Source organism: Paramisgurnus dabryanus, chromosome 8 (genome assembly GCF_030506205.2).
Source record: "Paramisgurnus dabryanus chromosome 8, PD_genome_1.1, whole genome shotgun sequence".
Taxonomy (NCBI): Eukaryota; Metazoa; Chordata; class Actinopteri; order Cypriniformes; family Cobitidae; genus Paramisgurnus; species Paramisgurnus dabryanus.
This window is the reverse complement of record NC_133344.1, coordinates 20319350-20345814: the sequence shown is the minus strand read 5'-3', so window position 1 is coordinate 20345814 and position 26465 is coordinate 20319350. Positions and strand designations below refer to the sequence as shown.

At 39.5% G+C, this 26465-nt stretch overlaps 1 protein-coding gene across 17 annotated transcripts in view; it reads right to left on the bottom strand.

The window, feature by feature from the left end:
• The window catches only part of msi2b (musashi RNA-binding protein 2b), a 318932-nt gene that overhangs the window by 219146 nt on the left and 73321 nt on the right, over positions 1–26465 (bottom strand). For all 17 annotated transcript variants that reach the window (XM_065280891.1, XM_065280890.1, XM_065280889.1 and 14 more), the window contains exon 6: positions 18140–18232. In XM_065280891.1, the coding sequence (XP_065136963.1) occupies positions 18140–18232 (93 nt within the window). The remainder of the gene's footprint in view (positions 1–18139; positions 18233–26465) is intronic.

Genomic DNA, 26465 nt, shown 5'->3' with positions numbered 1-26465 from the left:
TGACCAGAATTTCACACGCGAATAAAGTGAGTAAACTCGAAATGTTCAAGCGGCAAACTAGACCCGGTAGATGAGATTTTTATGCCTCAAACGCGGCTGGTGTGAACCCACGGTAACAATTTACGGTTACAAAATTGTTGCTAAAAGCAGAGGTGTATAATACTTAAGTATTTTAGTTACATTTTCCAAGCATCTGTGCTTTTTTAGAGTGTTTGTCTTGGGAAAAAATTTTCTTTTCTTTACTAAAAAAATTTCACTACATTCTAAAGCATAGAATCATACTGTGTATTCATTATATATTGCATATTAAAATTGATTTAATGCCTAATTACATAAAAATTGTGTACTTTTACTTTCTTGAGTAAAAGTACGAAAAAAAAAATTTGTTAAGTAAAAGTACAAAAAATTACTAGATGTTTAATGTACTTAAATATCTTGGAATTTTGGAATGCATGTTTTCCAAAGAAAAACACTAATAAAATATGATTAAATGAAAATTTACTTTTATGCAGAAAGTACAAATACTTAAGTACTATACAACTCTGGCTAAAAGGTACACAATTGGTTCTTGGGATATAATATTGTGCCCCAAAAAGGTTAAACATTTTGTGTTGTATACTTTTAAAGGTATAAAAAGGAACCTTTGAGGGTACCACCCCAGTGACAGAAAAGGTAGAGTTCTGTTCCTTTTTTTTGACAGTGTACTATGAAGACATTTACTCTTTCCCCACCATTGACGAGTTATCTCATAAATTAAAAAAGAAAACTTCTCTGCCAATGGTGAGTTTTTACAGCAATACATATTTCCGCCACTATCCACTAGGTGGTGCTCTTACGCAACTTATAAAACACTGAAGCATCCACTGATCCAAAAACAGTAAACACTCCATGTATGTTTTGATCATCATTCTGAATCTGATCTCTAACAAAAGTCCTTAAAAAATGCAATTATCTCAGCTTATTGCTTTTTAAAGAAAAATATCCGTATTTGAGAGGTGATTAAAAACGTTTTGTTTCAAAGCATAGGGTATGTTCTTTCATTTGATATATTGTATGTTTATATATTTAAAGAAGAAAATTTTTCTGGAATGCTGCCAACTATTTTTTTTAAACGCTGGCAGGGAAATAGTTAAACATTAGTAATATGGCAAAAAACTAATATTTCAAACTGTGCGATGTTACCCCAGCACCCCTGTATTTAATAAAACATTTTAAAAAAATTTAGCCAACAATCATTAATGTAATCCGTAGTATTAAGTAAACTGTAGCGTACAGGTTATCAGAAGAAGAGTTGCATTGCTTTCTACTTTCCACACAAGTTAAGAGGAGGAGGCTGAAAGGAGATGTGGGTGAGAAACAGAGGCATGGAGGAAGATATGAAATGAAAGGTCACGACGAAGCAGGACAGAGGCAGAGAGCAAGCTTGTTATCTGTTTCAGGAGTAGAGAGGGCTTGGCTGAGCAAAGCTCATGGGAGCCAGGTCAGTTCTGCAGAAAATGAAAGACAGAAAGTTCTGCTGTAGAAGCAGCGAAAAGCTTATTATTTGATGTGTGTCAAATATAGACCGGGTAAGTTTAAAGATGCCAATTTTAACTCCTGCCTAGAGCATGCAAATATCTGCTTGGTTGCATTGGTCCAGAGACTCCAGACTTAGCATCCCATAAATTAGTATTTTAGAATTAAATAAAAAGCATACATTTTGTAAATGAAACATTATGCTTATAATTCGCTCTTGATGTGGCCCACAAAGCCACTAAATACCACTTTATTCATTCTGATTTGTACACTGTAAAAAATTCCTTGTTGCACTTAATATTTTTTATTTAATCAACTTGAGTTTGTAGCAAGGAGTTGGTACGAATTATAAAAGTAATGTTGAAATAACTTAAGCTAATTCTACGTAAGTTTTAAAAACAAAAATGTAAAACAGAGGCACACAATTCAAACACGTCGACCAATAAAAGAGAGACTAAAACATCACACCCCCGACGCTAAATAATTAGCAGAGATGTCACCTCCACCCCAGAGCGCAGGAGCACCAGGGTGCAGGAGATTGTGAAAACTTAAAAGATCTTCCTTTGACACCCAGGGTGATGCGGTCAGCCTGTTAGGACCACTGCCACAGATCAAATGAACAAGAAGGTGGAGCAAAAGTCGTTCCTACTCCCGCTTTCTTCTTTCCATCACGCTTTCTGTTTATCGTGGAGGAACATGGCACGCATCTCTGCTTGATTCTCTGCAGTGTGTGATAATTTTAATTAAGTCTGGACCCATAAACTAAACTCAGTTGGCCTTTCTTCTCTCTGCGCATCACGCTGTGAGTGATTTATTCTTGGTTTGGGTGTCCTTAACGTTGACACTTCAAACAGATATGTGGCATGCGGTTAGCTGCCTTTTCTCGTGCTAGTTGTGTTTACCCCTTTAGCGCAATTGATTTTAGTTTTGGCATGCTTTTCCGCTTGCGGTGTGGACAGAGAGGCCACAAAAACGATGGGAGGAAAAGGGGAAATGGATTGGAAAGCCAAACTGCATCTTGCATTGCCCATATGAGCATTAAAGCTTGATAATTATGTTAATGTGCATGCATGTAACTGCTCAGACATTTACACTACCAGTTAAAAGCTTCGGATCACTTATTTAATTACTCTTTTTTTTCCACATTATATAATAATCGTAATGTATTCAAACCTATGAAATTATAGAAATGTAACAATAATATGATAACTAGAAATGCTTTAAAAATCTTAAAACATATGATTTGATTGATGAGTTTTGATTTGAATTCTTTGGCAAACCCGCTTCTTGAGCTCTATTGGTAAATGGTAAATGGACTGGATTTATATAGCGCTTTTAACAGACCTATGGCCATCCAAAGCGCTTTACAATTATCCTCACATTCACCCATTCACTCACACATTCATACACCGACGCCGGTGTCAGCCATGCAAGGCGCCAGCCAGCTCGTCGGTTGTTATTGATGTTGAACCTTTTATAAAAAATAAATAAAATCATAGTTTTGTTTTGGTATTTTAATGCAACTATATTTAAGGCTACAAAACAAATTCAGCCGATCTTCAGGTCTGGCGTTACCACTTTTAGCATAGCTTAGCATAATCCATTGAATCTGATTAGACCATTAGCATCGCGCCTAAAAAATAACCAAAGAGTATTTTTCATATTTAAAACTTGACTCTTCTGTTGTTTACATTGTATACTAAGACCGACGGAAAAATAAAAGTTGCGATTTTCTAGGCAGATATGGCTAGAAACTATACTCTCATTCAGGCACTCATAATGATATTATGCGCTGCCCGAAAATAGTCCCCTGCTATTGAAGTTACGAACAGGACTACTTTCAGACGCTGCGTAATATCATTGCGCCTGCTGCAGCCATGGTAGGACAACAAAGTAATTGATTATTACGCCAGAATGAAAGTTTAGTTCCTAGCCATATCGGCCTAAAAAAATCGCAACTTTTATTTTTCCGTCGGTCTTCATACACATTGTAACAACTAAAGAGTCAAGTTTTAAATATGAAAAATATCAATACTCATTGGTTATTTTTAGGCGCGATGCTAATGGTCTAATCAGATTCAATGAATTATGCTAAGCTATGCTAATAGTGGTACCGCCAGACCCGGAGATCGGCTGAATGGATTCCAAAACGGTAAAAATCAAATGTTTAACTCTAGGGGAGCTGGAAAATTAGCATTTAAAAAAAAAGTGGAGTGTCCCTTTAAGGACAGCTGGCAAGTAGTACTGTCTACAATATCGTCTATTGGCACAATCCTAGTCTCCTTACTTTACCCTGATTCACAAGCTGTTATTAAGCTGTTGGGTCGGATTTTGTAGAAAACGCTTTTTATCAAATTACATGCATATAAGTACACAAAATAACCCGAAATTTTATGTTTTGAACAGTTTGCATCTTTAAGCAAAAGGCTTCAGATCAAAACTATGATCTAGATAAGACGGTAAGATCATGAAAGAAAAATTATTGCAGTCATGTGATCCAAAACATTTGACAAGCAGTGTACACGTTTTAGTGGGCAGACACTTTAATCTATTTTAAAGCTATGTAAAGTACATTTAAGAGGTATATTTATGACTACATGCATTTCCTGGGAACCGAACATGACCCTTGGCATTGCCAGAGCCGAGCTCTATCATTTAAGCTACAGGAACTCCGGTCGTGTTGGGAAATTTCGTAATTTTTCCTCATCTGAAAAACCATGTTTTCATGCTATGCGCAATTTATAGCCACTCAGAAGACACGTTGGAAGGCCAGCACTTCAGGGTGATTCGAAAATGTCTCGGAGTGGTCTCGACAGCCTTTCGTCAGAAACGCAGATTGAACATCTGTGTGATGGCTGCTGTTTGGACGATGGGGAAGCAGCGTGTTGTCATTAAGGCGGGTGATGGGGGGCACCGGGCCCAGACCCTTTCCTCACCAGTCCCCGGCCCAACCTCCCACCAGCTGTTTGGAAGGATGGATGACAACCACCTGCTGTGAAGGGAAATTAGAGCGCTTGTACTCGTCTTCTTTTTAATCATCTGAATTATTCACTCCCTCATTGTGAAGTTCGCCTATTGAGGCAACAGCTCCAGCAGGCCGTTCAACTCCTCCTCGATGTCGTCTGAAACTGACAAGCTGTCGTTACAAAAGTGCGACATTTCGAATCACCGCTTCCCCCCGTGGCGTTGATAAAGATTATTAAGAGAGGCAGAAATACACTACAAAACTTATTCACAGACAGGAAAAACAATTACAGTATCTATCTTTCCCTTAATCCATTTCAAGGTGACATTTAATGCCAAGTTATTCTTGTTAAAAACCTTCAGGGGATGATAAATCAGTCAGCAAATATCATTCATTTTAATGGATCGTGAGTGTTTTTATTTTCTTAAGTCAAATCTAAAAAGGATCACCGGCTGGGAAGGAAGCCAGTGAAGAGGGAGGAGGGCAGCGGGCGCACTGGATTCATGCTCGCCTGAGGAAGTATCATTTCCTGAGGTCTGGTGTATATCTGTCATTGCAAATGTGTTTGTCATTAGAGAGTGTAGGGATGTGCACGGACCTGCTCGTCCAATTAAAATCTGACAAAACGTGATGGATCGCGTCCGATTCGGAGGCATAAAGATTTCCTGCAAAGGTAAACCTGCTTGTTTGTCTAAACGCACAAAACCTGTCATGCCGATTACATTGACGCACATAAGCTTTGGAAGCTTCACACTCGTCCTTTCCATCTCTCTCCATTTCTCTGCACCTTTAGCGGAAAGTAACGGCATTCCTCTTCATTGTCTCATCCGCCGATTCTGTGAGGGACTATTTAACCTTGGCCTCTCGCTCTCCATCTCCACAGACAATAAACCCACAACCCCCACGGTGCGTATTCAACCTTACAGCTCTCAGATGACGGCTGCCGTGGAGCCGGGTAAAAAACAATACAAAGAAAAGCCAGGTAATGCATTGGCATTTCAGTTAATTAGCATCGCGGTCCGGAGAGCCCTTCACCGCTTCCTTATGCGGTCGCCCTCAAACGGCGCAAACAGCCTTAAAGAGCTCGCTATAATGGTGCGTGCCAGCATGCGGCCAATATATTTATCAATCCAATCTGCTCCATCCATTTATCCGTTCGCGCTTCCCCCGTCTCCATCTACACATCTACAAAAGAAACACAGCAGTTGTTGACATTCATCCGAGAGGACATGCCCTTTAAGAGAGGCTGAGTCTCGTAGCGAATTCTGCCTAATTATTGTATGCTGTTTTTTAAGTCTCGTCCTTGTGTATCTCTCACACCACGCTGGCAGACTTCCCGGGTTCCTGCTCGCGTAAGTTTTATACAGCTTTTCTCTGCTGTATATGCCGGGTAATTGTATATGATCGCCAATACCTTCGAGGCTTCATTAAAGCTTTGCATCAAGCTACGGAAAGCGGATAAACAAGCATGAGGCAGAAGAAAAGCAGGGGACAGAAACAAGGCCATTTAAAGCTTTCAAAGCATTTTGAGTGGAAGAGGTTGTTATCCCAATGGGACATTGTTTTATGTGTTTTTTCCTACATTACTCGCGCGCGACGTGTAGCAGCGTGTTAGCGTTCAGGCGGCCCAGCGCCAAATAAGCACCCATGCTGTCAGCCCAATCAGATTTTGGAAGGACGCTGAGGAGAGACATCTCTAGTTATAATTTCGCTCTCATCTCCTCCTCTTTCTCTCGGGCTCACACTGACTGTTTTCACGCTGAGCGTTTAAATGTTCTCCTTTTTCGTATCCGGCACTCCGGGCTGATGAGAGACGCGAGCGTATCAATCTTCCCCGGCGAAAGAGAATTTGTCACGAAAAGAAGACCAAAGCCGCTCGGAGTTCACGAAGGACCACGGCGAGATAATCCTGTTTCGGGAGGCGTCACGTTCGTGAGCGAATGCAAGCTGTCAATCAAGACCTGCTTTTGCTCCTGGACAGCTTTGTGTAATATCAGCCCACAGCAGACTTCCTGTGAGCTCACAGCAGAACGGGACACAGCGGTGTCTCTCTCACTAAGAGCCGGCCTGGCAGGTGGAGGCTTTTTCGAGGACACATCTTGGAAGGCGCTCCTCCAGCTTGAAGATCACAGGAGCCCCCCTGAGTCAAAAGTTATTACCACTCCAAGGCTATCTCCACAGGTGAACGGGCGGTGCTGGTAGGAGGATTGGAAATGTCATGGTCTCTATAGAAATGGGTCCCTTTCTTTCCCGTTAAATCCTAATAGAGCAGCGAGCTGATTTAATTGGTGCACTCCACGCCTAGGGAGAGGTGGAAAAGATCGCAATCGGCCGCTGAGGCTTCAGGCGCAGTGGGACCGGCCAAAGCCGATCTGATAGTGCCACTCAATGCAGAAGGTTGAGCCGAAGCCCAAACAGATCTTTTGACGGAAAACTTCGAAATATGGGCAATCTATGAGAAACGTTTTACTTTCAATCTTTCAGCCTAAAATAGCCTGCAGTTTGAAGCTTGCTATCTCGGAGATTTGCTCATGTTAGCGGGGTCTGAAAATCCTCAATCGCGGTCAATCTTCTTAAAAAGAGCTGGTGCTTTAAACAGATGCGACTGGCCCTGAGGTGTATCTGTTCACATGTGACCCAGACCACGCTTACAAAGAGACCCTTTTGGGAGATTTACTTGGATATGCAAGTAGGGATACAAGCAATGACGTCCTGGATCAGATGCATCCTACATTTTGAAGGTCAAATGAAATTTTCTTATAAAACGCATAAGACATTTACTCTTAAAAAAGTTTCCAAAGAAATAATCCATCCAAATATAATCTGAGCAGAAAAGAAGATCACCAGAAAAAAATTATGTATGCAAAAGACATTTTGAAGAATGAGGTTGTTTTTTCACACACACAAAAAAAAATTACACAGGGGTAAACCAACATGAAGGGTTTCTATTTATAAAGGAACTGTCTGTAAGTGTAAAGCTGTTTGCAATCCAAAACATCAAACCACATAAAACACCCGAACGCTAATTAAATGTAGCTTAAAGTGTTATCCACAACATAAAGCTTTACCACAGCTCACGTTAACCCAAATGCACTTAAACATCACCATACCATATGTCACAATCTAAACACTTACCGCCGGCACTTATTCTCTTTAAAAGTCTGTCGTGTCAATAATGCAGCTCTGACGACATCTATAAGACCTTGAGTCCAGCTTTCACGCCCTCTAAATCATCTTACAGCACTGGGACTTCAATGAGGAAAAGCAATTAACAGAGTGATTAGTGTGATTAAGTCAGCCGAATGTGGTCAAGCACTCTCTCCACCGACGGGTCCAGGTAAATAATGCCATCAAAGCAGAAACAACTACTCTCCTGATATGGATAATGTACAAGCACAGGAGCCTTCTGGTGCATACAAGGCAACTAAAGTAAGACCAATCCATCACTGCAAGGTTATAAATGATGTACTCCGGGGAGGTCCTGAACAACAAGATGTACTGCCGTACTAAGGAGAATGGAAAGGGAAAGAGAAAAATCAAAATGGAAATCATTGCCAAAAAGCACTTTAACTTCCAATCCTCCTGTGGGCGTTTTAAAATCATCCCCCCTTGACTCCTGGCAACACAGCCAATAGTTAGAGCAAACAAAGGTCAGGAAGAGTGTTAAATAATTTTTTTACTTTTAAACAGACCGAGCTTTCACTCTCTGAATCGTAAAACTCGCAACCACGAGCGAGTCGCTGGGTCTTAAGCTTCAGAGTCGCCCGACAACTAAGGGGAAATCTACTGGGTACTGGCCGTTTTTTTAGCAAAACTCCTTTAAAGATCATTTACACTGCAGTGTTCAGAAGACAGCTCTGCTTGGTCCCCAGCACATTATGAAAGAGGAATAAATATTAAGGTTTTATAATGTAAAGACTTTCTCCGCTGCAGTTTGTAAGAGTTGTAATAACAAATTCCTATGATATTACCATGGTTTTAATGCATTGTAAAAAAAATATATCTTGACTAGAGATGAGTTGTTATAACTTATAAAAATATAGTTGAAATGTGTCAACTTCATTTTATAAGTTGTAGCAAGTAAATAATGGTAAGTTTAAATGACTTGTAAAACTGAGTTAATTAAACCAGCAAAGATTTACAAAAAAAACATGGTTACTATAGTTGATAAACAATGGTTACCATTAATTAACCATGCACACTGTAAAAAAAATAAAGAATGAAAATAAAACAACTTGCAACTATTTTACGTTTTGATTTGTGATAAGTTGAAATAAAAACAAATTGCAATGTGTTAAGTTAATGTACCATAAAATATATGTTGATTTGTCACATTTCTTTTTACAATGCATGCTTTTTCTTCACAGGGTTCCCACACTTTAGTTAACTTCAAATTCAAGGACCTTTTAAGGACTTCCCAAGTCCAATACCCTCAAATTCAAGGACTAAATTTGGGGACATATTTCAACTGAGAGCAGGTTACATCGTGTTATCTTTTAAGATACAATGTTACCGTTCCCTTTCGAGGGAACTCGCGCTGTTTCACTGTGGTGACACTTTGGGGGCGCCTCCAGGGGTAAGTGCGTCTGAATGTGTATATCAAATGCCTTCAAGACAGGGTGAAACGGGAGCCAGAAAGTATATCGCAATTTGAAATACTGTCAAAGACGGCGTTACAGGGACGCAGGAAATATGGCAAGGGAGATGCAGCGTCTCGTTCCCTTCCAGGGAACAACAGTTACATACGTAACCAGAGACGTTTTCATGTGTCAAACACAACTATGCAAAAAAGCTTTTTAGATATAAGCATTTAAAGCAAACAGTTTAGCATGTGTGCTTAAGAAGTCTAGAATTTAATAATATTATCCTACACTCCACACGGAATTATATGGATTTTTTTTAAGAAAACTTCTTGCATAAAATAAATTCAAGCACTTTCAGTGACCTGTATCTATGTATGTATATTTCTAAAAATTTCACAGGGCCTCAATATTTTTCCCCCAGATTCACAAACTTTCAAGGATTTCAAGGACCTGTGGGAACCCTGTCTTCAGAAACCATAGTTTAACCATGATTTTGCAGTCAAACTATGATTTATGACTAAAAACATACTTACTACAATGTAAAAAGTGAAAAGTACTTTTTACAGTACTCTTTGACTATAGGGAGAGGGTGAGAAAGAGGCTTAGGAAATAGAGGGTTAAAGGCGGGGTGTGTGATTTTTGAAAAGAATAAGGTCCAGATTGTATTGGGATATGTGCGTGTTTATTTAGGTGATTTCAAATGTCAACATTGGCTTTCAGAGATCATGGACCCCGCCCTTAAAGTCTGGCTAGTTAGAAACAACAGATGCCATAACTGCAAGAAAAGAAATGTTTCTCCATGGACAGCAATTCAGAAACAATGAGAGAAATGCAAACAGATAGCTTTCACTACATATACGCAGCAGTTTAGAAATGCAAGGTGACATTTCGATAACAGATGAATTCTGGGTACAAAACAGGCGCAAACCCGCATTCAGCCAAGAAAAACAAGGAATAAAGAAGGACAGAGATCAATCTGGAGGCGAGCGACAGCACACCGAGACGGAAAGAGAGCGAGGTCCTGGCTGGCGACCTCAGCCCTGCCCGAAATCAATTGTGTTTTCAATCTTCAAAAGAAGATTCGGTTTCACTGGTTAACACAAACAGTGCGAAAGCCATTTTGAGACCTTGTTAAAAACTCGGTGGTGAAACAAATGCAGGTGCGAGCTCTGAGAATGAGCGGGAGGTCAGGACGTGAGGGGAGGAGTTTGGAACGACAACTAATCCCAAGCACTTCAAAAGCCGCTTGTCTTCCTCACCTTCCCTTTTCACTCCTCACTAGATTCTCATTTGTTTTCTCCCTTCACTCCAGAGGGCACTGGAGAGCGGGGAGCTCATGATTGAGTATTTCAGCCACCCTTAAGAATTTCTACCTTTTGTTAGCGACTTCCCACTTGTGCGAGGCCACTGATGTGTGGAGAACATTTAAGGGCTACGGGCTCCACAGACATCCGCTGGGATTTACTGCTAACCCTAGCAGTGAATAGAGGACACTTCCCAGACCAGTCTTAAGGAGGAAGGTATTCTAAAGGGGCCTTTGATAAGAAATAACACATCTCGTCCCAGACAATGGAGTTTCTCCTAAGACATTAAAAGAAAACAAACTATGAAAAACTCGCAAAGTAGAGCGGTGCACTCTGTGAACTTATTAAACTAAAACGTATATCTAGTATAACCAATTGTATTGGGTAAAATCTCATGCCCTGTTTCTAAACCATTCATGAAAGATTTTAAGCTTCATTATTTGCTTATCCACGGCAACTTTAAGTTCCCTGTCCTTAACAATTCTTATATTTAAAGTGCTTTCAACAATCTTAAAGAGAGATTGTCCTAAGTAAATAGCAAAAATTCTGTCGTAATTTTCCCTCATGCCACACAAAATGTATTTGACTTCCTTTCTTTAGTTCAACATAAATAATTTTATATTAAAATGCTGTTGTGCTGTTACGTGGTATGTTAAATGTGGCGGCACATCCTTAAAATCTGATTGGTTTTCATTTTTGTGTCTCATGACAAGTGTCATATACTGTACAAATTTTGTAAATGACACGCAAGAATCAATGAGATTCAACGCTATCAACATGCAACCATATCTGAACTTACGTACCGTACTGTAACATCACGTACTGTAACGAAGCGTAACGTATTGAAATATTAATAATTTTCTCTCACAAATGTATAGATTAAAATATATTGATGACTATTTGAGTCATTTGCAGGGCCAGACAAATTTTTTTTACGAAATTTTTGAGAAAAACCTGCAGAAAGTTTTAAAAGATTTAAAAAGATATCAGAGAATTTAAGCTGTAGATATCACAAAATTGCATCTAAAATAATTACTTTTAAAAGGCTTACATTCATGACAATGAATACACCAATTCACTGAGTTGTCTGACTTAAACTGGATCAAAAATTTATCAGATAATGTGCATGTCAAGATAGAATAATATTTTGTATATAAAATTACATATATTATTGCTTATAGTGTGTTATATCATACCCAAATAAGAAGCTTTAAAGTGTTAATATGTTCTCATTATGAATTTAGCACGTATCAAGCTAATTTCATAATTTTTACAGCAATTAGGGCATTCGTCTTGTAATGGATTTAAAATGATGATGTGCTGAGTGCTAACAGTCGCGTCACATAGACGACAGAGTCAAGTGAGATCTCCTTAACTCTGCTGTAAGTTTAATTTTATCTCAAATATCAAATGGTTCGTTCTCTCTATCATTAAAAACGGTCACAGTAAACAGCACGTGCATGGTTTATGTAATGCTTGTCAATGATGGCTACTGCTCACAAACACGTTCAAGCGTGGGGTATGTGCGCTTGTCAATGCGGGCATTGATGGGCATTCCGCGCATATGCCATTTGGCCCTGGTCATTTTAATACTTTAATGATGCTTCGCCGTGTTCATCCCATATAACCATTTTAACCAAGTCATAAACAATTGGACTGGCATGAGGGTGAGTAAATGATAAAATAATTTTTTTATTCGGGTGAACTATTTCTTAAAAACAGCTTTAACTCGAAACCTCCCGTATCATGCACAAGGCCACAGCGGCGAGGAAAAAATACCTTGGGTGCAAAGGATGAAACCTTGGGAGAAAGCTGATGCATTTTTACAACAACTCTGGACGGCTGCCATTACTCAAACCGCTGAACCGTTGTCATGTTTCTGAATCTCACCCTGAATATGAGGAAAAACTCTTCACATCAAATCCACGAACGCCTCATGTTAAACAAGCTTATCAAATCAGACTTTAAGGGCTCGGTGATGCACTGAGGCTTGCAAATAGAGCGGTGCACTGTTTTTATTACCCGGGCCTGAGGTAAATCGAATGCCGTTATTAAATGTTAGCGGTTCACCAGGTATGCTAAATTAACTAACAGTGAGCGCACATGATGCAGTCATTACAGACGGCCCACTCGCACGCTGTCCTCGCTGAATATTCAAACAGAGAAAACTGTGACATATTAGTACAGCAGCATGACAACACACGGTCTGCTACCAAAACTAGTGCATTATGGGTAAATGTACCTGGTGTTCAATGTGGGCGAGTCAGTGAGTCATAAGTCAAAAACACAACCAAGAAAATGAAAACTTGTTCAAGGACAAAATTAGACAAAATCACGCTCTGTAGGAAAAATAATCAGTGATTTCCAAAATCAAAATTATTTGTGAATATTCAGTTTTACAGTGCAATGTTATATTACACACTGTGAATGTGACTTTAAAATAGACAGCTCTGATCGGTCAAAACAATATTTGGCAACACTTTACTTAAAGATTGACATGACACCTTCATAATCATGTGTCATAAACATGAAGAAGATTTTATGCACATTTATGACAACTGTCATTAAATGACATTCACTCAATTATGTCATTTTTATTGCAAAGATGACATTGTTTGAGATGTCTTTGTTATGTAACTTGACACAAGCCAATACATCATAAATCTGTCATAAACATGACATAGCATATTAATGATCAAACTTAAGACACTACCTAGCTTTATGGGTTAACATTACATTAAACTGTGGTTGGTTTTGAAATTGCATTGTCATGAGGCCATTTTATTTGTGTCATGAAAATTAATCTGACCACTTTTTACCAGCGATACAAATTGAATTAGTCATTAAAATGTCATTGTCAAATGTCAGTGTTAATACTCTGTCAAGTTGTCATGAATATTTTTCTTGACCTCAACTACAGTGGTACATATTGAACAGTCCCTCCAGAAAAATGTGAATATGCGATCGCATGATTCAACGCATAATCAGCCAAAGTCTGCATATTTATGCGGGGGCCGCATTTTTTCAAATTCACTTTCGCAGCATAAATTGCAGATTTCCGTGCGCAAAATATGCGGGGCTTGCATGATTTCATAATTTTCATAGCAAAAATCACATATATCTTAGCAGGAAGTTGAAAAATGTTGCATTTACATCACACAAGCCCAACCATGTCCCTTGTTGCCATGGGAACGTTATGAAGTGACGTGATTATGTGACGGGAACATCACTGAAAAGCTGCTAAAGCTGCAAAAAGTTTTTGCAAGTTCCCGCAGATTTTGCAAGTTCCCGCAGTTTTTGCAAGTTCCCACAATTTTTTCAAGTTCCCGCAATTTTTGCAAGATCCCGCAATTTCATCGCATAAAATTGCATAAATATCCCGCATATTACATTGCTTTTTTTAAGAAATTGTGCCCCAAGATCAAGGATTTTTGCCCGCAACAATCACAAAAAAAAGTTTCTTAAGTTTGATAAATAAATAATATGCCATGTCATGTTTATGACAGATTTATGACAAGTTATGTTGTCTTGGTAATGTCAAATTGTCATGACAAGTTATGATTTTAACTTATTGGTTTTGGTATTGGTTTATGTCAAGTTGTCATAATAAAGACATCTCATTAAAAATGACATACAGTAATTGAGCGAATGACACTATGTTGTTACAGTTGTCATAAACGTTCATAAAATCTGCTTCATGTTCATGACACGTGTCATGTCAAGATTATGAAGGTGTAATGTCAGTCTTATGAACACCCCTTCAAGTAAAGTGTTACCCAATATTTTAGCCATGCTAAAATACACGAATATAGTAACATCTTTGAGGCACAACTTTGTATTGTTGTCCTTTTCACAAACAATAACTAATTCCTTCATGCAATGAGTAACAAGAGAAACATTCATGTTTCTGCTCTTACGCGGACAAACTCTCTATCTGAGCTGGAGGAGGTTAAAACGTTGCCCCGAGACAGCAGAGGTTGGCTCTCACCCAGGCCGATATGGGAACCAGGGCAGAGGAGGCATAAAGGCTTGATTGTGGTGGAGCACTGGCTTGGAAACAACTTTCAGGCCTAATGAAACTAAAGCCTGGCCACAGCAGCACTGTGAACACCAGGGCGAGAGAGGTAGAGAGTAAGAGAGAGAGAGAGAGAGAGACAGAGACAGAGAGAGAGGTGGTAATGAAGTAAACAGGAGTTGTCTCAACTTCGTAGAATACATGTACTCTGTTTAGAGACCAACTCCAATCCGATTACAATAAACCTATGACTAAGCATAAGCCATCGAATGTAATTAGGGCACATGAAGGTTTACACAGTAAGAAAGACTCAATGTGGTGATCTGTGTGTCTGTGGGGGTCTGGGCTTTCACGGCAAATCAATAAAATGGCTAGATGAGACTTTTTAATCATACCACGTGACTTTTCAACATTGCACGCTCTTTCGTATCCTAACATATCTATAATGATTCGGAGAGAAACACTGAAATTTGTTAGTCATGCCTTTCTCAGAAACAATAAAGCCAACGTAGGGCATTAGCACAAAACGACTGTATGCTAATGAAAAGTGGATCGAACTCAAAGGACCATTGTGAAAAGCTTTTAAAATTTTAATTCTGCAGTGTTGTGCAATAACACTGTTAGTTAGTCCTGCTTAAGTGTGCGTGTGTGTATAAGGCCTTTCTCCCAGTTTATAAGCTGTCAGAAGAGCTCAGGAAAACAGAGCTTCTAAGGAGACAGATCGTGTGACCCGGCTGCCCCACGCCACCTGCTCTCCTCCCAGGAACCTCATATTTTCTCCTCACTGCTCGCCAGGAGACACTGTTAATTGGCCGACGCGTACGCTCACACGCACAAACCTCCGGGTATCAGCTGGACTGACACCGGCATGGCACAACCTCCAGGTGGACGGACTTGCAGAGTCATCAGGAGTTTGAGGCAAATGAGCATCCAACGTTCGAAAACAACTCACTTTCGCACAAATGCTCAATTTGTAGACGAGTCTCCCACTTCAGTAAAATCGCACCTTCGCCAACTTACAAACAACATGGGCGCCGAAGTCTTTAGCACCCCAGCGTGAGCATTACTGGACCGCCCCCACCGTTACGGCTTCACGTACAGAGGGCCGGCAAGTGCGGGGCAATAAACCATCCTACAGCAAGACTAATATAGTCTAGTGACCTAAGAAGCTACAAATCCTTCACGGCTCCTTTAATCACAATTATTTAGCTGTTGTCTACTGCCAGAACTGGCGCTGGTGAAAACACCCCCAGGGCAAGACGTACAGAGAGGGGCAAGTAAAACATCTGCATAATTGAGCCCTTCAATCAAGTCAAGTGTGTGTTAGGTCCACTCAGACACAGCTGATTGCAAACAAATGGAGGTAGGTATTTATACAGGGCTTGAAATAGGAGACAGCCAGCTTACTCAAAGTCATATCATACAGCAAACAGAAAAGTTCACCCGGGCCAAACTATGATAAGAACTAGCTATCAATCTCTGAATTGTGAGCTGTAGATATGGGGTTTGCGAAAATGATCCTTATGTATTTTAACAAGCGAGTCAGAACCAAACACTTGGGCCTTGGCAGAGGCTGGAAATTAAATCATTTTCAGTTACAACGGCAGAATGTTTAAACTACCAGAACCAAGCAGAATCGTAACCAGTTTCCATTTCTCTAGTTTTCCATGGGTTGGTCCAAAAAGTAATCACACCCTTCAAATCAAATCACTGATTAAACTTTGCTTGTTACATTAGCCTGCCTTGCTTAGACAAAAAATTGTGTAAACTAGCAGAACCAAGCTAAATTGTTGAAATAATAGGCGTGTTTGACTCTATGCGGAGTAGCAAGAGACGTCAGACAGATGACATCAAAGTACCTCAAGAGCGATTTGAGAAATCGAGAAGTCTGCTTTCGAATCAATCTCACAATACTGATGTTTCTTGTGGCATCACCTGAATGACACGCCTAACCGGTTTCCTAAACACTTTCTTGGAGTTTTCTATTGGCTGGAAAAAGTATCACCCTTAAATCATCCCCCTTACAATCAAATCATTGGTTATACGTATGCTGCTACATTAGCCTGCTAAATAAAAAGTGGAAACTAGTAAAACCAAGCAGGATTATTAAAATAAAAGTTTCCTTACTGATTTCCTAAACACTCCCCTTGCTTTCCATTGGATGGAAAAATGCAATCACGCACTTATATCATTGGTTAAACTTATGTTGCTACATGATCAGCCTACTAAGAAAAGAAAGAGTGTGAACTAGCAGAACCAAGCTGAATTGTTAAAATAATAGACATGTTCGACTTCATGCGGCACCGCAAAAGTACAGCAAGAGCGATTCCAAAATGTTGTCGCAACCGAATTTTCTCTCCCAATACTTCAATAGCTGGGTTTCCATCGAAATATGAAGCGAATCTTTTCAAAATTAGCATAAAACGGAAACGAACAATTGCGAATTAGGTGCGTTTCCATCAATTTGCTAGAGCGAATAAAAGTGGTATTGGTTACCTAGTAACCAACAGTAAATAAAAAGGCTGCCTTGACGTGCTATGGAAAAGATTATATTTTCCATTTGTGAACTGGTATTTACCAGTGTGTTGTGTTCAAGTGCTTCTGTTGTCGTACTATAGGGAAAATACATTCACGTGAGTAAATTGCCTGACCACTCATTACTAGGAGGCTCCTATTGACTGCTAACTAGCATCCACTTTGGGTAGGTAAGACCAAACCATAACAGTATTTTTAAAACCGACACTGAGTGTTAACACATTATATTACAATTGTCAATGACACAACATTGTATAGGCTACAAAAACTATGCGCTAACAGTAGCAAAAAAACGTTTAGTAGTGTACAATGCTTATCATTCACGACTCGGTTATATCATCTCCACAACGTGTGCATCAAAATATTCTACGAGTTGCCCAGTGGAAAATACCACATGAGGGGGTGATCATGTGCATTTTCCACGTCGGCATTTGGTATTTACCATAATTACCATAGCACGTAAAGGCAGCATAAGTTACAAATTGGCAAGTTATGAATTAAGGGCATTGTGATGACGTCGAGTCCCATATATAGGAAAGACAACGTCAGCTGATATAGCTACAGTAGACGATCAATCAAGTGGGTTGAAAGTTCGCAATGTCAGAATTTATTCAGCAAATGGGTTTTAATCTCCCATTATTCGCATTTACTCTTTAATCAATTGATTTTTTTCAAAATTTGGCATTTCCATCACTTCTTTCTTGTGCAATACTTCAAAATGAGCCTAATATCAGTGTGATGGAAACCCAGCTAGTGTCATCTGCCTGTCAGTTCTTGTGGCGCCACCTATTTCCTAACTGGTTTCCTAACCACTTTCCTGTAGTTTTCCATTGGTTGGAAAAGAGTAAATCACAGCCTTAAAATCTAAAAATTATCTTGCAACATGATCAGCCTGCTTAGACAAAAAAAAAAGAAATACTGACATTGCTAAAGAACCACAGTCTTTACACTTTCATTTATAGTTGTCAATTCACATCAAGTTGATTAAGAAGCATTTATTCAACTTGGAAACTTGTACACACTGCAGCTTTAAGGCAAGAGATCTCTGCGACCTCTGCCATTGGAAACAGACTGGGTGAACACCGGACTGGTCTTTCATCTCCAAACCATCTCAAACGGCTTAAAAGTCCCCACATGAAAGACTTCACTGACGGACAGTGTTTCTCTTCACACGCGAGCATCTTTCCATGAAATTAGCCAAAGGAAAATAAAAGGACCTTACCTTGCCAAACTGTTCGAAATACTGCTTCACATCTTCAACTACTGTGTTAGCTGATAATCCGCCTACAAATATTTTCTTTGTTCTCGTGACCATCTGGAAGAGAAGAGAAGACAAGAGATTAGGCCCATGCGAAAGCGTTTCAGAGCGAACATCAAACGCACGGCAGACAAAAGCGGCTCTAGTAGGAAGCTCGGAATGAGAAAAGAGGGAATTGGGAGATGACCGGTTGTGGGTTTTACGTCCCATGAGGACACTGAAGAGGATGTATTGTGTGTTTGTTGAGTGTGTGAGAGTGTGCTTGGGGACTCGGTAACACCTATAGCAGCATGCAAGGCTCTGCGCTCCTTTCGATACCTGTCCTCTCTCTCTCTCGGCATTACAGACTTGACACTTTTTGTTTCACACTAACAGAAACACCTGAGCTGTGAATGGTGTTTTTCTTGGGTGCGAGTGTGTTGCAAAGACCCAACGTGCAATCCCCGTTCCATTTAAGTAAATTGGTACGAGAACATTGTGGTAGGAAACAGGACAGATCTTGAGAAAAGCACGTAGTGAGCCGGTTGGACAGACCTTCAAAGACGCTTTAATTGAGTTACAAACAAAAGGTGTCTGAGGTGCCACAGTGAACCGGGCGAGATCTCAACCAGACAGTGGTGGAGGTTGCAGGCCCATTTTTCGAAACACAATTAACTCTCCCTGGAAATGGCGCGGTGAGACCCGACTTCCCTTCATGCGGTAACATTAATTGTGTTGAGAGTTCAAATAACCCACCTGTCACATTGGACTAACAAGAATACTCCATGGGCAATGTTAGGGCCTTTTTGAAGTTCGCAAAGAGAAGAAACCCAGCATGCGAATTTTGATCAAATGCGTGCTATGCTCTCGTGACACGTTGAGCTGTGATGCCAAAGCAAGAGACATATGTTTGAATACACCTGCTGTGTCCCCCAACTGCTAAAAAATAACACCGTAAAAACACCATAACCTGTTTATTCCTGAACCTAGTACTCAATCCCATCCCATTATTGTCCATCTCCTCTAAACGTGTACACATTTATGCATTTGGCAGACACTTACAACAAGGTATACATATTTTATCAATATGTGTGTGTTCCCAAGGTTCGAACCCTTTATCTTTGCACTGCTAATGCAATACCACTGAGCTATACAGGATCACTTCTTGGCAACAGGAAAAAGAGCTTAATTTATGCACTAAACCCAAGTATTTCCCCAACCACAGCTGACAGTGAAAAAAATCAAGTAACCTTGAGCATTTATTTCGACTTCATTCAAATCCATCATACACCATCTTGGCAACGCTCAGCTCTCATCTGTGCTGGCTGCATCCCAAACCCTCTCCAAAGCACTTTCGCTCTCATCTGCACCCCACCATGGTTAATCTGTCTGTCTTTTCCCCTGTCGTTTTGCGCAGGCCCGGGCCGCCCGACGTGTCAGCGGAGAGTTAAGTTTTTAGTGGCATCTTTATGTCCTCTGACAGCACCAGCTTCTGGCTGATGGGATTCCTCAGGCCCTGGAACAACGCAATTACTCTGTCCATTTCTCTCCATGGTGACAAGAGACAACAGCAGGCCTTTGCTCCCTCTCTCGCGTGCCTCTCTCTCTCGGGATTCGACGGCAGATATGCTTCACAAACACATCGTGCTGCTGACAACGCTTGCTCGGCTAACTCATTGGCATTCGGAGCGCTGATGTGAATCATGATGACCAGGACAATGACAGAAACAAGTCTGTATGACTTTTCATTCCAAAATAACAAAATTGGTTAAAAAACAATCTGGTCTAGCTTGTAAAACTGGCACAACCACATTGGAGACCAGCAAACCAGCTTAGTCTGCAGTTTTTTCTTGACCCTGAACCCTGAAAAATAATCATTATAAACAAACAACAGGCTATCGAAATTTAATTAGCCTCCGCTTAGATAGGAAAAGCAGATATCCCACCAGACAACCCTTGACTACAGGACTTGTCCTCTGTGAGCGTGTCTGGCTCGTCCTTGCCTCTCTCTCTCTCTCTCTCTCTCTCTCTCTCTCGACACACCAGCTTTCCAAACACCATGCCGTTTTAAGACGAGACGTATGCATCAGTAACGTATGAGTCATGAGGGACAGGTACTGTACCAGCTAACCTCAACGGGCTGTGACTGAGAGGCGCCGGGTACGAATAGCTCAGGCACGTCCTGTACCGACATGTTTCGGCGAGAGGAACGGGTCCCCGTGCCTACTGCTGAGGGATTCACAGCTTCGACTCTAACACCTCCATCCATTCCACAGGCTCTCATTATCTGTGCAAATTTGAAAACACATTCATGGCGGAGATTACGGGAAAAACTTGAACATAGGTAATTTGAGGGAAAGATTGCAGTCAACTTAGGACAGTGAAGGAAAATGCGCAAGCATATTCAAAATAAAGGACTGAAAGACATTACAAAATAATTTGGTTTCAGTTATCTTTTCATTCATTTAATTTAATATTATGTTAATATGATATACACAAAAGTCCAATTTATGGAACAATTATAGGATTATAAACCACTTTAAATATTATGAGACATATATATGAACTATTTAATATTAAAAATGAAAAAAATAGTCCCTCGCTGTCACGGAGGCGGTACCCTTTCAAAAAGTACACGTTTGCACCTAAAAAGTTCATATTAATACCTCAGATGTAGGTACCTACATATTGGTACCAAAGAGTGCATATTAGTACCTTAAATGTACTAAATGTATACATTTCTTTAAAAAAATGGTACATATTAGGACCTAACATGCAGCCAAACAAGACGGCAAAAGTTATTTTAACATTAAACGTGTATATATAATTTTTTGATGTGTAATCAATGTGTATATGTATATAAATATATATAAAAAAAATATATAAATATATAATTAAATACATTAATATAAATATATATATATATATAATTTTTTTCAGACCTTATTTTGAATCCTACTCATTGGAAGTGTCGTGGCCCCTGTGGAGGGGCAGGAAACGTCTGCCGAAGTGATGACATATCGGAATATTTTTTTTCACTATCGCAAGCGACCTTAAAAAATTCATCCGTGAAAATCTATGAATATGAAAGCGCGCTTCTCACCGCAAGAGCTGAGATAGAAGAATGGCACGCCGCTATGTGTGATAGAGTCTAAGCAGTATGTTTAGAGATACTGTGCGTAAAAATTTATGCAGAGCAGCAGAGTTTGTTGCTTTTAGTCGGCGGCTGGTGCTGATGTTGCCGTTTCAGCCCCTGTCATCTTCCACCAGCATTGCTTGATGCAACCCGGCATGCCTAGAGATTTCTTGCCTTCCTCTAGCGAGAGGGAATGTCAGCAGACAGACAGTTTTTTTTCCATGAGATGCTCAAGATTTCTACCAGTGCTGAAACAAGTGCAAACGATCAGAGGTGATGTGTATTTGGGCTTTTTTAATGTGTTAAATGTCACTGCCATATAAATCATCATAAAAACGGTGGTGTACAGTATGCAAGGACTGGCATTATTCATGAAGAAATATATATAATATGTTTATTAAATATATTTAATGCTGTTAGTAGACTATTCCGTTTTTTGAACTTGCAGCTATATTTACAAATGAACATTTAACTATTATGAAACTTTAATTTTATGTGTATACATTTCTTTGTTTTTGTAACCAAGCAGGAAGCAAGAGCATCATTGACTTCCATAGTAGGAAATACAATGGAAGTCAATGGTGCTCCAAACTGTTACAAACATTGCTCGAAATATCTTCTTAGGTGTTCAGCAGAAGAAATACATTTATACAGGTGTGGAACAACTTGGTTAGCAAATGATTTTTGGGTAAACTATCCCTTTAACACAAAGTACAAAGTCTAAGTTAAGAAATATTAACACAGTATCATATCGATTGACATACAAATTACTTTACAAAGCCTATCTATGGTAAATTTAGCTCCTTAAATGATAAAGTTTAATTTATTGTGGCAATAAAAAAAATCACTGCAATAAAACAAAATGTATTTGCATTAAAAAGCAAAGAACACTCAAACCAGAAGGCTTTCATTTTGTCGACATTATAGACTTAAAACAAGCAAGACACAATTTTATGTGCCTCAAACACCGGAACTGAGAGTTAAATTAGATTTCTATAATTTGTCATTTGTAACAATTTCGTAATACGCAGCCAAGAAGGGAATGTTACCGGAGATGTTTTTCTTCCAGAGGAAGTGCATCTACTTAACATGAGAAGCTATGCAGGAGGTACCAGTGACAGCAAAGTTCACCATCTATCTGCGGTAAAATAAAATGGATCGAGACGTATCCTGCAGCCTAAATTGGAGGAATTTGATAGGAGTGACAATTTAATATTGCATCTACTCTCCTCTGGGCACAAATGGATCTAATTAAGATCTTTCATTAGATGCGACGCAGCTATACCCTCCCTGAAAACATGGATCCTTATCAGAGCACAGGACAATCGCAGGGATACAGTCATAGCAAATCAAGTTATATCCCCGACACTAGGGAGGGGTACGAATCTGACGACTTGATGACTTCACGAGGGTTACGCAGAGTTTAACAAAGAACAGAAACCAAGGAAAGGGATAACACCTGCCAAGCGGAAAGTTCCCTTCCCAGGATTCTCCTCTCTCGATCCATGGAGAGGCCTGCGCATCGGTTTTATTTGTGTTTACTCTGGCTTTCTGATGAACTGTGTAGTGGCTCTTGCTGTTGATTGCGGGTTGACTAACACTGAGGCTTACAGGCTTATTGTGAGTAAGGACCAGCCGAATGATGCTCGTGTTGTGACGAAGAGTCTTTTTTTAATCAGTCCTCTCTGCCTGGCTGGATGCCCCCCTGATTAGAGGGAGATAATGAGACTCCCCTCCTCATCTTCCTCCTAGGCCTCTTCATCATCTCAAATCACATATTCATCACTGATTGCAGTCTCCTCGTTCCTGTACTGAATCACATGCACTCCAGGCGAACATACGGTTACGAATCGTGAACCTATTTAGAAATGGATCTATTGATAAAAAATTGTGGCGATAAATAACACAAAACACCTTGGGAAGACTACTGAGAGGTTGTTTGTAATTAAAATATATACCTTCATAACAAATAGTGCCGAAATGAGGTCATATGTTTACATACCGCTTTCAGAATCTTAACTTTACAAAATGTTCCTCATGGGATTAATCCTAGCAAACACAGTTACTGATAAAAATTGCATTACTTGCACTGTAAATTACTTACTTTGGATATGCGTAAATCGAATGTAACATAAACCTATAAGCACAATTGTATACAAAGAATACCAAATGTTACAATATGGTCAAGATCAGTGCATATTTATTCCATGCATATTTTACTGAAATCAAAATTGGAACCATAATCATTCAAAATCAGTCCGCAATGAAGGCATATTTTAACGTGATGCGTTCGCATACAGGATGTCGACATTTGCATGAGTGACACAATCCAGTCAGCTTGCCACATTCTATTTCGCAGCATCTAAATTTTGGCCGCCAAGCTTCAATTTGTACACAATTTTGCGGTGTGGAATTTTAATGTCGACATTCAAATGTACTGGGCCAAACGGCTCCTGCCTCCACGCCTGCAGCTAACCCTGATTGACAGGCGAGGCCGAGGCTCGACCAAAAGCTGAGAATAACTGATTAGCAACGTTTGGCAAAAACCGCTGGATGTGCACCTCCTTCGCCCAAACCCATAGTCACACATCAGACACGATTTATTTGGTGCAATATCAAACACCGTTAATCTTCTCTTCTTGATGTAAATCTGTATTCATATATATTTTAACATCCAACAGGTTTGCTTTTTAAGTAGACGACCTATTTAAATTTGGGAATCAAACCATATCAATGCATTAGAACGTTGAGCCCCTAATTCACAATACAGACAAATTAAACTTGTATCTACTTATAGAAGCAATAAACAACTGACTATACATCAAGATGGTTACAAAGTGCAGATTTGTGGACAGGCAAGTAAGGCGAGTTTGTCTCCAGGGTATAAGCCGTCCAATCCAATAGCTGTTGTACATTTATAGAGACCTAATTGATAACCACAATGCCATTACACTGAGTAGATGAGTGGTGTAAAGACGCTTAATGTAAATAGCATGTGACAGCCCAAAGCTTACAGCAGTCATCTACACAATGACAGTAGGTTGGCTGGCAAAGCCAGGGTCATACGAGCCTCTGCTGGCACCTAAATGAGTGTCTGGATCTTTTAGTGGAAGATCTGTACCAAGCCACTTACAGGAGCCCAAGGCAGTTCAAAAATCAAGGGTTAATGGAAGAAGACCCAACAGGTTAACGGCCATTCATTCTGTATGGGGCCATTGACATTTATGCATATGCTTTTATCCAAATGCATTTAAACTATCCTATACTTTTACAGTATGTATGACTAGCTTGACTGTGGCTAAATTATTTTAAATTATGTTAAGCTTGTAGCTTGGCAAGCAAATGGCATCCTCAGCACTGCTAATTACCTACCTGTATATATACACACATCAACATAATAAAACATTTGCTGAAGATGAATGAAACAGCAATATAGCCATTTAAATAAAGCTTTATTTGTAAAGATGCTAAAAGTGTGAAAACTATGGATGCTTTAAAATGTCTTATGGGCAAAGAAAGAAGACAATTTCTCAGACCGTTTAAGTGAAACCAAAGCTTTACGGCTGCAGGTTAAAGGTTGTGCTGACTCTGAATGTCTTTGACTATCTACAGAAGTGCCATGAGAAATCAAGAGATATCTGTGAGCACCTCAGTAAAAATCCTTCTAATCTAAACTGCTGAACTGACACACTAAAGAGTGCTTTATATTTGAATTTCATAAGACTAAGGGGAAAACGAAAAACTACTCTTCTTCTTTGATTGCTTGGTAAATTTGGATGCAAAAATCAATGCAGAATTTAATGAATGCTCATTCACGGGTCTCTCCAGAATCATCGCAGCAATTTCAGCACACTTCAAGCGAGTAAAAAGTCAGGTACTGTACCTTTAAGAGTAACCGGTAGGAGCACTCTAAATCTTTAACCACTGATGTCATATTGCTACAATATACACAGGTCATCTAATCAGCGCATTGCCAAATCTGTCCCATGTAAACAGACGGATTGCTGATGACCAGGCCAGCTGAAACTTAGCTCTGTTACAATACAAAATTAATACAAAATATCCCACAGTATCCCTCCAATAGTAAAGCATGCTGTAATAATGTAATATTGAAAGATGTTAACCACTTTGTTAACCACATTTTCTTATGTGATGCATGAAGTGCCCTGACGTTTACATACATTGCTATACTGCAAAATTGTAGTCTGCAGATGGCTCAATCCCCAACTACAGTATGTAAATAACATTTTATCATCTACAAAGCATAAAGCATTGCACAATTGTTAAATGTCAAAATTAATACTTTGATCTCTAACAAAATGCAATATTAATAGTGATGCTCTTAAAACTGTTCCTGTAGAGCATTGCATTAGCAATGAAAACACAAATTACCAGAATACACAAATACTGATCAAATGTAAGAATGCATTGTAAGCCATTTTGGATAAAAGGGTCTGCGAAATGAATTAATGTAAACCCCCAAAAACTGCTATTACACTCTTAAAAATAAGGCACATGAAGGTAAAAAAGTCATCACCGTGGTGGTAGCTTTTTAAAAAGTTCACTTTTGTAGCTAAAAGGTACATATTGGTACCTTAGAGGTACATAATGGTAATCCTGGTACATATTAGGACCTTTTTAAAAGGTGCCGTCCCAGTAAAAAAAGAGTGTAGGGAGGGATAGACTATGCATAATTAATTATGGAAATATATATTTAAAATATAAAAATGAATATAAAGTATAAGTATATAAACTGTATGCATCTTGAGCATTTGTACCATCATCTACCCTTTAGAGATCCGCATGCCATGTGACCCATTCAGTTTACGCCACCATACTGGCAAGCAAGGACAGCCGGGAGCGGATATGAAATGAATGGCGACAGCACGAGTTTCATGGCAAGAGAGTTCACTGCGCACTTTTAGTCAAATTATATAGATATATAAATATGTACATCTAAAACGTAATAGATCAAACATACCAGATCCCTATAATGATTTTAAATGTGTATCAGCCCAGTTATTTTTCACATTTCATGTCATTTCAGGGTTACTATACATAAAACCCTTATACAACAAGTTGAAATAGTAAGGTATAAACAGTCAATTCTTGCTCAAGCGCTCAACCATTGCCTGCCAAAGGGGCGGAGTTTAGGCTGTGTGATGTCAACTGCAT